Source organism: Ochlerotatus camptorhynchus, unplaced genomic scaffold (genome assembly GCF_037179485.1).
Source record: "Ochlerotatus camptorhynchus isolate MF236.1 unplaced genomic scaffold, CSIRO-AGI_Acam_v1.1 ptg000367l, whole genome shotgun sequence".
Classification (NCBI taxonomy): Eukaryota; Metazoa; Arthropoda; class Insecta; order Diptera; family Culicidae; genus Ochlerotatus; species Ochlerotatus camptorhynchus.
Genome location: NW_027040855.1, coordinates 5,714,813 through 5,728,634, shown reverse-complemented (window position 1 = coordinate 5,728,634; position 13,822 = coordinate 5,714,813). Strand labels below are relative to the sequence as shown.

The window sequence follows — 13,822 nt, the reverse complement described above, 5'->3', positions numbered from 1 at the left end:
AAGATTCTTTCTAATACCTTCGTTGATTTCACGGTGCTTCTTTTCGGGGTAGTGGATGTAGTTGAGTTTTCCCACGTCTATCGGTGATACCTGGATTCCTGCAATGCCTCGGTTGAATATCTCGATGTTGACTGGTTGAGTAAATTCTTGGTACGATTGAACTGAAGTAACTGATGTCATTGATGGTACAGTTGTAAGGCTTTCACAGCTCGGTACGACAGGTACTATCACTGTAGTTGGCATCTTTGAGCTTCCGGCAACATGCTGTTCCTCGTTTGAGATGAAAAGAGCTTGGTGTTCACTACTACAGTGTTGAGTATTTGACTTATTACCGTTAAGATCACTGATACAACTATGCAAAATTGAAGACAATGAATAAAAAAGAAAATTAATCGCTAGTTTGAGCATCATTTCACTTTTATTTAGTTCTAGCTCAATATTCATCAAATGAATTTTTTAGTTTTGTTAGTAACGATACATTTTCATGGTATCAGATGTAATGAATCCTAACTTTTCAATAGGGCCTGTGTAGAAAAACACTAATGAAATAAACATATCTATATTGCAAAAACGGCTTGCTTGATTGCATTGGTGTCTTCGAGAAAGTTGTGCAAAATTAAAATGCAATTCTTGAAAAAATATACACGGTTGAAAAACATGTGTTTTTAATGTAAATGTAAAAATCGTGAAATTTTCAAAAAATCATAACTTTTTTGTTTTTGAGTTTACCATCACCAAACTTTGCCAGTTTGTAGCAAATTGTAGCTTCAATGAGGCTTAAAACGAAAATTTTCAAAAATGTACTTTTTGAGAAATTAATTTTTTTAATGAGAAATACATTTTTTTTCATTGAAAGAAACGAATTTTTTTAACAGTGTATATTTTTAACATTATTGCCAAAATAATATCTACAACTTTGCTCAAGACACCAAATTAATCGAACAAAGCGTTTCAGCAATATAAATTTTTTAACTCATTAGTACTATTTTACACAGGCCCTGTTAGAAAAGTAGTCGTGATTCAATTTGAAGAACTGATAACACAAATTGGCGCCTTTACTAAAAAGGAACAACTGTGCAAATTTTCATCAAAATCGGAGCCGACAAATTAAAAAAAATTAAAAAATTCGTCAATCTGTAGAGAATTGCTCAACATCGTCTCTGGATCAAACCAGCTCAAAATTGAGTCGAGTCGACTCAATTTCATCAAAAGTGAGTTAAAATTTCGTAAAAAAATCTTCTCGAATATGAAGAAAATCGATAGAGGTTTCACGCAGTTTATTAGTATACTCCTAGACTGTATCATATTTCAAAACAATCTCTTGGTTTTCCTCGGCTTTTGTCCGGAATATTCAACTCATTTTTGAGTAAGTCCAGTTTTGAATTTTCAGTCAGTCTGATCCGATCGTGCGGTACGGTTAAGCGGTTAATTAAAGCTCGACATTATCTTTGTTCAGAAAATAGCTAGTTTTCATCTCAAATATATCGTATTGATTCTTTTGATACTTCCCTTCCCAGATTACGACACCGGCGAGCATGTCTCCAATCGACTGATCTCTGACGAGGAGCGCAAATATGGCAAAATTCCAGCCCGCATATACTGGCTGTATTTGAAATCGTGCGGAATGAACATTGTGAGCACGTTCTTTCTCAGTGCCATGACCCAGCAGGGACTGCGAGTGTACACGGATTTCTGGCTTCAGAACTGGACCGAACGAACACAGCAGCTGCAGGACACTAATAGGGTTGCTCCAGCTGATGTAAGGCCGCTGACCTGTGTAAAGACATTCCTTCCGGTTCCGCTTTCTTGATGTATTTATTCAAGCGTTTCGGTCCCACTTTTACGATGCTTTTCATTCCAGATGCATGAGATGCAAATCAGTACCGGTTTTCATGTTTCTCATTGGCCTGGAATTGAAGTGACATGCATCTTCACCGGCACAGCCGTGGAATGCTTTCATTATTTAAAATTTGCAGTACTGCGTATAATGTAAAGTCATGTCGTATCCCAAATATTTTCAGATCCAGTACAACTTCCGAGTGTACGCCATCCTATCGGCCATATGCATCCTGCTGTCGGCGATATGCTTCCCAGCCGGACAGAAAGCAGGCAGCAACGCTCGGAGGCGTTTGCATCAGCAACTGATTGCCGCTGTGCTGAAAAATCCGATCCATTTCTTCCAGACCGTTCCGCTCGGCCGGATCATGAATAGGCTCAGCATCGACATTGCCGTGGTGGACAAGGTATGCGCGTCGGGTTGCATTTTCGCAAATCTCAGCTCTCTAATCTTCACCCTTTCACAGAAAATCGCTGCAACAAGTCAAAAGCTGCTGCAGTTTATCCTTTTGTGCCTTTGTGCCGTGCTCATAAATAGTGTCGTAACGCCGTATTTCATCCTGTTAACAATACCAATTTGTGGCATTTACTACGTCGTGCAGAAGTTCTACCGGTGCTCCTCCAGGTAAGGGACTAAGATTTATGCATTGTGCAGTCAGCGTTCTCAGGATGCTTGGGTTGGGGTGCAGGTTGAATGTAACGAATGGGTTGGCTCCAATGGCTTTGAGATACAATTCAAGCTACGAAACCACGTGTTAATGTACCGTGTGGTAGGAGCAGACGTAAGGTCAAATCGAAAGCATAGAGGTTTGAGCATATCTTTGTCAAGGGAGTAAGATTCCTGGGAAAGGGTTGTTGCTTTGAGAGAACTGAAGGCAGAACGGATGGACATGTCGTAAATTGTTGCGTAAAAATCCTGGGGGATTTTTGTTTTCATTCCGTTCAGTTTGAATCACCCATGGAGATGCAGTTTGGGCGGTTCGAATTGAGGTTGGGCATTTCTATGGTAGAGCAAGCATGTAATTGACAAAAGTTTTTCATTTGAATATCATATCGCGTCACTGTTCAAATAGACCAATGTGACATATCTGCCACTTTGCAAAAATCGAAGTTGAAGTTCGACAGATCATTATTTTCACTGTTAAGAAACAATACATTTTGCAATACTATTTTTAATATAGTCAGTGAATAATAACTTTGAAAATTCAGTAGGAACTGTAAAATCAGAAATTTACTTTGAATATCATGCTACAATATAGAAAAAAAAACACATTACTAGTCAAGTTGTGCATCGTATTTGTTACATTGGACATGTTACATTGGACATGTTACATTGGACATGTTACATTGGACATGTTACATTGGACAATGTTTCTCAATGACATAATCAATTAGTGTTACATTGGACGTTTTGTTGTACATGATACTAGATTCCCTTTCACAGATTTCAGAGTAGAGTACTTAACTTTATATTGGCCTCGCCTTAAGAAAATGAGCACCAATCATGTTAGGCAGTCCAAATGACTGAAGTAACAATCATCTAAAACTGTACATTTGGACAACTTATGACCAATGAATATCTTAAATAAATGAAAGCAAAGTTGGATCGGTGTTTTTGTATCACATAAAATGATAGACAAGTACTAGTTTGTATCGCTTAACTCGATTTGTTTACATTTGTTACTTAGAACCTATTGAAAAGTGACGTGAGAAATGACTAGAAAAGCACATCGAATGCAAACTCATACTGTTGCGGCCAAGATGTCTGTCCTACGTTGTGTTGTATGTATGTGTTGTGAGATCAGCTCGAGTATTTGGGTTGTTCCGAAGCACCAAATGAAAACGTTTTTGTACACTTAATTACTGTTTATTGCCACCGAGAGGTAATAAGCTTGCTCGGAGGATGAACGTACACTTTACATGCTAATTGGTTACAAACTAAACCACTTACAATTAATATCAAATCACATAACTTATTGCAGGAAACGCAAACAATAACAACTCGGAGGTATACACAAACACTAAAGATGGAACATATGCAATTGGGGGCATTTGTTGATGTAGTTTTCCGAACTGTGGTAGAGCTCGACGCCGATATACGATGGTGGCCCCAAAAACGAATGTTTTTAAATTAATTTTTAAAATAAAGGGTGTACCTTTTAAAATCCGCACACACAAAATTCATTATAAATTTTTTTCAGGGAGTAAAAAGAATCAAACGGCGCCGCTGGTGTAGTGGTAAGCGTGATTACCTCTCCAGGCCTGGGTTCAATCCCAGTCGGTGCCGCCGGAATGTTCTGAGGCATAACATCTCTGATCACGCCTTCCTTCGGATGGGAAGTAAAGCCGTTGGTCCCCGGTTCATGAGTTGATGGGTCGATAGGTAGGGTCCAGGTGTGGGAGCTGCCTTCCTGGCACGTCGGTAGCATTGGTGCTCAGCACGAAAACAAGATCGACGAAAAAAAAACAAACCAAAGGAAAAAACAAATAATAATAAAAATAATCAATTATAAATAGTTTTGGCACAATTCATTTAATTTATACAGCCTTAATATCTGAATGCGCGAAACTTGGCCTTATCCCCAGCCATAAGGTTCTGCACGACCTCAGAATCGACAATTTTTTGCATATTAGCCCACGCTTTCTTCATTTCTTCTACATTCTTCACCACTTAACTGCCGTTCTACGCATATCAGTCCCATGTTTCAAAAGTTGTGTGCATCTTGTATGACTACACTGAAACAAAATCCTTTGGCAAAAATGCTATATTGCTGATTTAAATTAAATACCCTCACAAATAGATTTTTGCTGAAAACAATTTCATTTAATTTTACTATTATTTCTATCAAAATTACTATGCATTTTGAGCAAGCATAGTAGTTTTGCCAGAATCATAGTAAATTTGTTAACATTCGTGGTAAACTAAACTGAATTCATAGTAGATTTAACTGTCTTAAGCGTGGTTATATTGATAATAAGTGTTTTCTGCAAAAATAGTATTCCTAACTATGGTCCTTGTTTCAGTGTATGGTACGTATTATGAGTATGAACAGTTTTTTTTTTAATATTTGAAAGCAACATGTATGATAAGACTTTTCGGTATGTTCTGATCGTTTCTCATTTATTTTTATTTGTAATAATAGATTTTCGCTTTTTCTAGCCTTACCCTTATGCTTATGTTCGACATTTTTTCATTGATTACTTTTTTACGTTTTCACTTTATTCCGATGGTTCGGTACATGAACCTTGAATGGGATATTTATCTTTTCAAATCTCGTGATTTTAAACAGCAAAATGCTTTTTAAGTTTTGACTTCGTAATTTTTGAAATGGGAATAAATTTTTTTAAAATGACATAAGCGGACTTTTTTAAAGATCAAATTTATGCAGTTTGTATAGCCAAAATACATGTGGGAAATACGTAATCAGCCATGTGGCGATTTTTTTTTCTAGTATACAGATAAATACAGACATATTTTTGACACTCAAACAAACTTTTGAAAAAATCATCTGGCATCCCTGCGTGTGCTTGAGCCCATGAGCGTGCTTGCGTTCTCCGCAGTTTTGGAAGATCCTGGATAGTTTGTTTAGCTTTCCATCATTAAATTATACCAACAATAAATTTGTTGACACTTCTATAAAACCATTAACAGTATGGGCATCTCAAGAAACTAATGATGAATGCACTATTTAGAACATAAACTTCTTAGCATCTTGTTCTGCTCCTTAGCAAGATTCACGTAATCCTAAAGGAGAATGTGCTTAATCAATTTGCATTTTGTGGACAAAATATCAATACGTCACACGATCGTTGAACGTGGGCTTTGATGATCTCAAGAAATACTTTGGAAGAGTTGCAAATTTCCTCCGTACGGAGTTGACCTTTATACTATGTATTATTATATTATATAAGGGGCTTTTCATGAAACACGTAGACCAGTCTTGTGAGCAGTCACGGTAGTCGACACATTTTCTGTGATAATTGACTGCCTTTGCCTCCGACACTTGCAAAACAAGCTATCATAGTACAGTACCAAACTAAAATGTCATATGACAGGCTCTGTCATACGACACTGTCGCCGAAGACCGTCACGTATGTATGTATTTTAGTTTCTTCTCATATTAAGAGCTGCTGATGTTGTGTTTGTGTGAATTCTGAAAATAGCAAGCAATGATGTCCTAGTAATAATATTTCTGGTCAGAAATGGTTTGATTTACACCAAATTGAGGAATTACAACGAAATCACACATGTCATATGATAGCTATTTTGATAATTTTCTTTTAGCTCGAATGTTATTCTACCGCTCGTGTTGTGTGAGAGAGACGACGGTAGAGCATGAGTGTTCGAATACAAACAGACTGTCGCGCACGACAACGAAGCGAGTGTAGTAAAAAACGTCAACTGTTCCAACCCCTGCACGTAGACACTAGAGAGGGTCTAGTATAAAAGAGGAGCGTACTTGCTGGTCTTGAGACAAACGAACTGTCAAAGCCAGACTCAACCGAGCAGCGCCTATCTGGATTGCATTGGCAGTGTTGCTGGAAACTACCCAGGCATAGTTTGTTTTGAATCCGCTCCTCTTTTATACTAGACTCTCTCTAGTAGACACTATAGGGGGAGTATGGGGGGTGGCAAGTGTCTACGTTAGTGTCTAATATTGCATTGTTTGAAATTAGAAACTGGCGTTTTAATATGAAATCCCGTTTTTCTTAATATTTATCAACGTTAAATAAAACTGCCAGTTCCTATAAAATGGTTCATACTGTTTCTTTTGATTGTATAAATCCTGTTTCCATAATTTGTGTACACAAATCGATTCGTAATGATAACTTCAGTCGAAAAAATCTTTGTGGGACAGTTATGCGTATAATTTCAACATGGGACAATTAGGCTTGATGTTGTTTTTATACAAACCCAGAACAAACAATATGTTTTTCTATTTTCAATCCAAAGACAACCTAAAAAAGTACTGTTTTATGAACAAAAGTGAAAAACGCCCAAAAGTAACATGGAACAGATATGCGTAGAACGAAAAAAAAAAAAAAAAATAGATCGTTTTTAAAATGCTTCTTCATCCCAGTATTTTTCTATTTGTCGGAGTGTTTGGGGAGTTCAGATGTTTCGGCACGAAATCGACATCATTCGCCTTATACCACTCTACCACGTCCTTCGTGTAGTGGCATGATGCCAAGTCTGGCCAGAATCACCGTCGGACCGTCGTGAGCCTTCAGGAGAGGGAGAAACCGCTTTTGGAGACACTCTTCCAAATACACCTGTCCATTCATGGTTCTTGCGGTATCGAAAGGTGTACTCCGCTTTCCGCAAGTACAAATCGCTTGCCAAATTAAGAACTTATTGGCGAACTTCTGTATCCGCAGGTTCTCGGGAACATCACACTTATGCTTGGCAGTCACATACAGGTTTCCTGGAATCTGTTTGAAGTCCGCCTTCACATGTGTCTCATCATCCATTACGCAGCAGTGCGGTATCGTTAACTGCTGGTCGTACAACTTCCGGGTACGGCTTTTTAAGACCGTATTCTGTTGCTCGTCGCGGTTCGGGGACGTCTGAACCTTAAACGTACCTAGTCCAGCTTGAGTTTTGGTATTCTGCACGAAAGTCTTGCTCACATGCAAATCTTTAGCCACACTTCGCACTGAGGTATTCAGTTTCCGTTTAAAGGTCCCAACCACGCTTTTGTTCTCGATGACCAGACAGATTTTTTTTTCGGATCTTCGCTTCCGATCAACAGTCAGACGTTCTTTAAACCGTTTTATGATACCAGACACCGTGGAATTTGCGATTCCCCACATTTGTTTACCTATGGCACGATGCGACAGATCCTTATTCTCAAAATACTCGTGCAAAACTTTTTCACCCCCGACTGTTCTTTCGTCGCCATTTTGAAAACTTTTGCGCACCTGATGAAACCAACTCACAGAGTGCAAACAATACACATTAAACTATGTCTACGCAAAATTTCAATTAATTTTACCCAACGGATCAAAAGTTAGAGCAATTTGAGTGTGTGCGGATTTTAACTGGTACACCCTTTAGACAAAAATCGTACTGTATAATATCGCTGTAGTTTCATGACGCTTAGGTCCAAGTGACGCTTGGGTCCAAATGACTCGAGGTTGGACGCAGGGATCCGATAAGTGATGCAGGAGTCCAGCGGTTAGACGCAGCGGTGCGGCAGATCGACACCTTCGGTCCTGCAGATGGACACAGGAGTCCAGAAAATTGTCGAATAGATTCGGCAGGTCGACGTTCATTCGTGACTTGTCCGAGTGAGATTTGAACTCAAGCTTTTCAGTGTAAGAAGCATGACTATTAACCATTTAAACCAGGCCCGTATTCAGTTCAAAATTATCATTGTAAATTCAGTAATAAATGGAAAGCAGCATTAGTTTTCCGTTTGATTCAACTGTGTAAAATTTTGCTTTCCTTTTTGCTGTATTAACCGTTAAGTCAACCAAAATGATGTCAACTGGAATATTCAAAATGAGTTACATCATAACAGCAAATTTTGATTTCAATTTGATTCCCAGCTTTGCTCGGGTAGGCATCCGACGACGAAACTGGGCAGTTCGATAAGAGAATGCGAATGGCACTGGATGAAGCAATTGCTATGGCGGTTTTGTCACTGCTCGCAATGATGATGTGCAATGGCGTCGATGTCAAACATACACGGTCTGGAACAACAAGTAGCTTGCTGGTGTTAGAAGCAAAAATGCTGTAAACATTGCTGAGCAAGCGAATGCCGATGTCACGGCAGCACAACATTCCATACTGCGAATAGCAGACGTTTCGTCACAGAAAACAGCTGTTTCGTGTAAAAAGATAAACATTGCGATGAAATACGACCACCACTAGACATTTTCTCATTTCACTAATACCAATAAGCCGGTTGGGCCAGACCTTGTATAATTGACATCGCAATGGCGTAACTCGCTCTTCCGATCCCCCAATGGCGATATCCAGTACGCGCATGAAACCACTCCAAATCATATCCTGGTCACGGCACCAATGTTGCGGCCAGGATGTCTGTCCTACACTTTTGGACCCTTAATTTACTTTTTATTGCCACCAAGAGACAATATACCAGCTCGGAGGATAAACATTTACTTTAAATCAATAATTACCTGCTAATTGCTTACAAACTTAACCACTAACAATTAATATCCAATCACAAAACCTTTTTCAGAAACCGTAAACAATAACAAATGTGAGATATGCACATACAGCTTTCCCCCGAAGAACGCGTTACCCACTGAGTTGCACCCACCGCTTTGTCTCGGTGGGTTTTCAACCCAGCGCTCTGATTTTTTGCGAATCCAAAATAGATGGATTTGTAGGGTTTTTGCATTTCAATGCGATGTAGATTGTGAAAAAATCGAACACATGAGCTGTGACTTCATCCTTAATAACCAGACCTATTGAAAAAGGCATATGTATGCTCTGCCCTCTGGCAGCTTTGTTTATATATTTAACGATTCAATTTTGGAGTCGGTAGAGTAGAATAATGTAAAACATTGACTCATTTTTCAATACGTTGCTTTCACCTTCGCTCGAGCACAGCGCTACTGTATCTGTCACTTAGATTCTGACAAAGTTGCCAATCTTCTTGATATGATGTTTTCGTTGAGAGTTAATATTCGAACCTGACAAATTTTTATAACCTCGTTCTTAGAAAAAATATGATCCTGCATTAATAATAATCAAAAAAGTTATCTTAAAATGCGAATGAGAATTTTCAAACACGTAGGCTCTGAAAAAATTATCATGATTCCAGTGCAACTTGGCAAAGTTTAATTCTAAGATTCAGGAAATTGAAAAAAAAAAACTTTCGGAAACTCGAACTTAATCCTGTGTGCCGCCAGCACTTTTTTACATGCCAACGACGATTTTGAGTCGGCGCGCCACCGTGATGATTTTTGATACGCCGCCGTTATAATTTTGGATACGCCGTCAATGTAATATTTTTATATTTTTATTTTAATGTTGAAAGATGCGTTTAACGGAAACCATTTCCCGTAATAAAACAAAAACAAGGTGAAAGTTCCAAAAACATTACCGTTTGACTCCCGGTAAACTGACACGCCGTGCAAATTATTTCTCAAACGACATTTAGCAGATGGAATGGGGAAAAGCGAAATGGAACAATGTGAAACGGAACGCAGAATCAAAATAAAACAGCAAATGAGGCTACCAGAAACTCCCTTTTCTGATGGTCCTAGAACTATATGATCTCATAAACGCCAAATTCACAATGGCGGGAACGATCCAATGGATTGAAGAAATCCAATGTAGTTGAAGAGCTATGAGGTTTACTTCGATTTCTTCGAATATTTCAAACATTCCACAGGCATAGGTGGTTTGACTTTTAAGTATGGAGCTTTTTCTCTATAAAATTCACATTCTTTTCGCTATGGGTCAAACTATAATGTAAAACACGTGTGTTCTACAAATGTTAGAAGCTAGTCGAAGTTTGTTATCATAAATTCACAGTGATTCCACTTGTTATTCACAGCATCATGTCTTATTTTCTAAGAACTATGGTTTCCTTAAAACTTCTAACCCAAAACCATTACCCAGCACGATGCACTTCCATGCGTAATAAATTCGGAATTAATAATTCACCCGGCATATATTCAACTTCGATTGAACGTGCATCCAGTCCAGTGTACCACAGGTAAGGTCATGGAGAAGCTCTATCAGATTAAAACACACTGAACAAAATTCTTGTTGAAACAAATTATTTATTGCCGAAATATTGGAATCCAATAACCGCATAAATCAATTTGTTTTGAACAACCATCCTGATAGGTATCTCCGTGCACATTGAGTGGTCGCCCACCCCGATGCTACTCGCACTCAAGAGCCCAAAGAAAGTCTTCTATTTTGCAATTGCATGAGACTTTTAGTCAACTGAGAACTAACTACACATGTATGTAGGTAGGTAGATGTATCGAACTTCTTTGGTTATTTTTCTTTTACCAGCAACAACATTCAACTGGCATTCTGTGGAATGTAATCGGTACTCAAGAACAGCACTAGCTCTCGATGATGATGGGTAGAGGTGAAGGCCATTGAGCACCTATGTGCGAGCACAAGTTTATGTTTCACAATTTTGTTTCCAGGAAGTTGCATTCCTTCTGTACACGAACCACTTCCCAGGCATTATTTATGCATGAGTGTTTCTGATTGTACGCCAGTTTTTGTCGCCCTCCGACATCCTCCTGGAAGAAGTGCTGATAGTAGCCAACATAGTACCTATCGTGTTGCAAACTTACGAAAGCTGTTTGATGTTTACTTGAAAGCGGGAGAGGATTCTCTTTTCCTTCGATAATATTCTCAGTATAATAAATTGAAGTTGATATGGTTCTGTTCCTGGAATGCAGGTACATCACAAACGGAAATGTTATCAATGTGACGTTATGCTTTCATCTAATCTCCGGGTCGTATACGGAATGATACATTTGAACGCATTCTTTCAATTGCCTCCCATAATGATCGCAAACTGTCTAACATGCTTCAAATTCCTCGGATGATTTGAATTCTATTTTCTCCGCCAGCGGTGCCGGTGGTGTAGTGGTAAGCGTGATTACCTCTCACCCCAGCAGGCCTGGGTTCAATCCCAGTCGGCGCCGCCGGGATGTTCTGAGGCATAACATCTCTGATCACGCCTTCCTTCGGAAGGGAAGTAAAGCCGTTGGTCCCCGGTTCATGAGTTGATGGGTCGATAGGTAGGGTCCAGGTGTGGGAGCTGCCTTCCTGGCGTCGGTAGCATTGGTGCTCAGCACGGAAAAGAAGATCGACGAAAAACAAATCAAGGAAAAAAAAAAAAAAAAAATTTTCTCCGCCACACCACGAGTTTCAAATCATCTATCACATCAAAGTAAACAATAACTGTGAAAAGGGTTTACCATGGGGAATCAACATCTATACAGGATCGAAAGCAGTAAACCTCATAGGAAAAGTAGGCGTTTTGTATGAAATTTATGGATTTTGATTCAATTCAGAGCTCAGGTGGATTTGCGTAAGTTACTGATAAACAATACACAGTGATCTCAAAGCCGTATAAGGCTTGCACTAGAAAAAATGCACCATTTTTATCCGTGGGTAAAAATTGGCGAAAATCTGGGTATAGAGTGAATTGTTTACATGTGCAAAATTTCATAACAATCGGTTCAGTGGTTATTGAGATGTCATCGAAACAAGAAGAAAATCGCCGGAGAATTTTGCGCGCCGTCATGGAAAATCCAACTGCGACCATGAGATGGATCGGAAGACAACTGGGAATCACCCATACAACTGTGTCTCAGGTGGTAAAATCGTTTAAGGAGTCCCAGACGACCGAGCGGCGGGCTGGAAGTGGAAGAAAAGCTGACCCTGTGAAGGCCCGGAAGGTGTTGGATTATTTCAAGCGTAATCCGAACCTTTCGATTCGCGACGCGGCTCTGAAGGCAAAGTGTTCCAGTGTTCAAGGTCCGGAAGGCACCGAACCGGCGTGATCAACAAAACACGGCGGCCAAATCCCGCGCAAGGAAGCTGTATCGAGAGTGATTAACGAAACCGATGTGTGTGGTTATGGATGACGAAACCTACATCAAGGCAGACGCAAAGCAGATATGTTGCCAAATCACGGTTTGATATTCCGGAAGACATATGAAAGAAGAAAGTGGAAAAATTCGCCAACAAAATACTTGCTCTGGCAGACCATATGCCAATGCGGTAAACTGAGTAAACCGTACATCACAATGGGTACCATCAACAGCGAAATTTACCGCACCGAGTGCCCCCAGAAGCGTCTGTTGCCCTTCCTGCTGTCCCACGGAGGCGAGACATTATCTTGGCTGAACCTGGCATCATGCTATTACGCGCGATCGACGTTGGATTGGTACAGAGACAATAACGTTGTTTTTGTACCAAAAACCGCCAACCCCCCAAATTCACCAGAGATTCGTCCGGTGGAAAGATTTTGGGCCATAATGAAGGCCAAAGTTCGAAAATCGTCCAAGGTGCTTAAGAACGAGCTGGAGTTTAAGAAAGAATGGATGAAAGTGACCAAAAAGGTCGGCTCCACCATTGCACAAAATGTAATGAGGGGTGTTAAGGGAAAGGTGCGGGCTTTCAGCGATGGAAAGGAAATTGAATAAAGTAATTATGCCGAAACATAATCCATATGTTTTAGTTCATTCCCTGAAAGTTTCAAGAAAATCCGACTTAAAATATATTTTTGGCGAACACTTTTGTCTGGTGCATTTTTTTCGAGTACAGGCCTTATATGAAATTAAAAAAAATTGCGCCTTCAATGTGGCTTCCCCAACACATCCACGCATCAAAAGTACACAAGAGCAAACTTTTTGACGTAGAACTACGTCTTTGTGGCCTATACTGGGGTGCAAATAAAAAAAAATGTGTGGTAAAATAGTGTTAGGTTTTGAACGCTTGTAACTTTGTCATTTATAGATGAAATTAAAATCGAAATAGGCCAATCGATAGGAAACAACTCTACAAATCTGTTTGAATAAGTACTTTTCCAATTTTCCATCAAAACAAAAAAAAAACTATTGAAAAATGTACAAACAGGCTTGGCAAACATTTATTCCGTGCATTAATTTACATTCATTTGCCTCTTACTTTATTCATCAACAGAATTCCGTAAAATTATGTATTAAGCTTTAGTAGGTTTTGATATTAGCTACAACCTTTGTCAATAATTCAAATCAGTACCTCTTATGCATGATGGACCAGAGCGAACAGAACCCACCATTGTTTTTCAGTGAATGTAAATTACATTCACTGAAAAGTAATAACAAGTTCTGCGCGCTTTAGTTCATCATACATAACTGGTAAAGATTTGAGCTATTCACAAAAGTTTTAGCTAATATCAAAATCTACAAAAGTTTGTAAAGAATTTTAAGACATTCTGTCGATGGCAAAAGTTTAGGGCAAATTAATGTAAATGAATGCTAGTGA

The 13,822-nt window shown here is 39.1% G+C and overlaps 1 protein-coding gene across 1 annotated transcript in view; it reads left to right on the top strand.

The window, feature by feature from the left end:
* Positions 1-13,822, top strand: part of Sur (Sulfonylurea receptor) — a 244,947-nt gene that overhangs the window by 203,740 nt on the left and 27,385 nt on the right. The window contains exons 21-23 of the mRNA XM_065232286.1: positions 1,518-1,759; positions 2,022-2,243; positions 2,304-2,461. Of these exons, the coding sequence (XP_065088358.1) occupies positions 1,518-1,759; positions 2,022-2,243; positions 2,304-2,461 (622 nt within the window). The remainder of the gene's footprint in view (positions 1-1,517; positions 1,760-2,021; positions 2,244-2,303; positions 2,462-13,822) is intronic.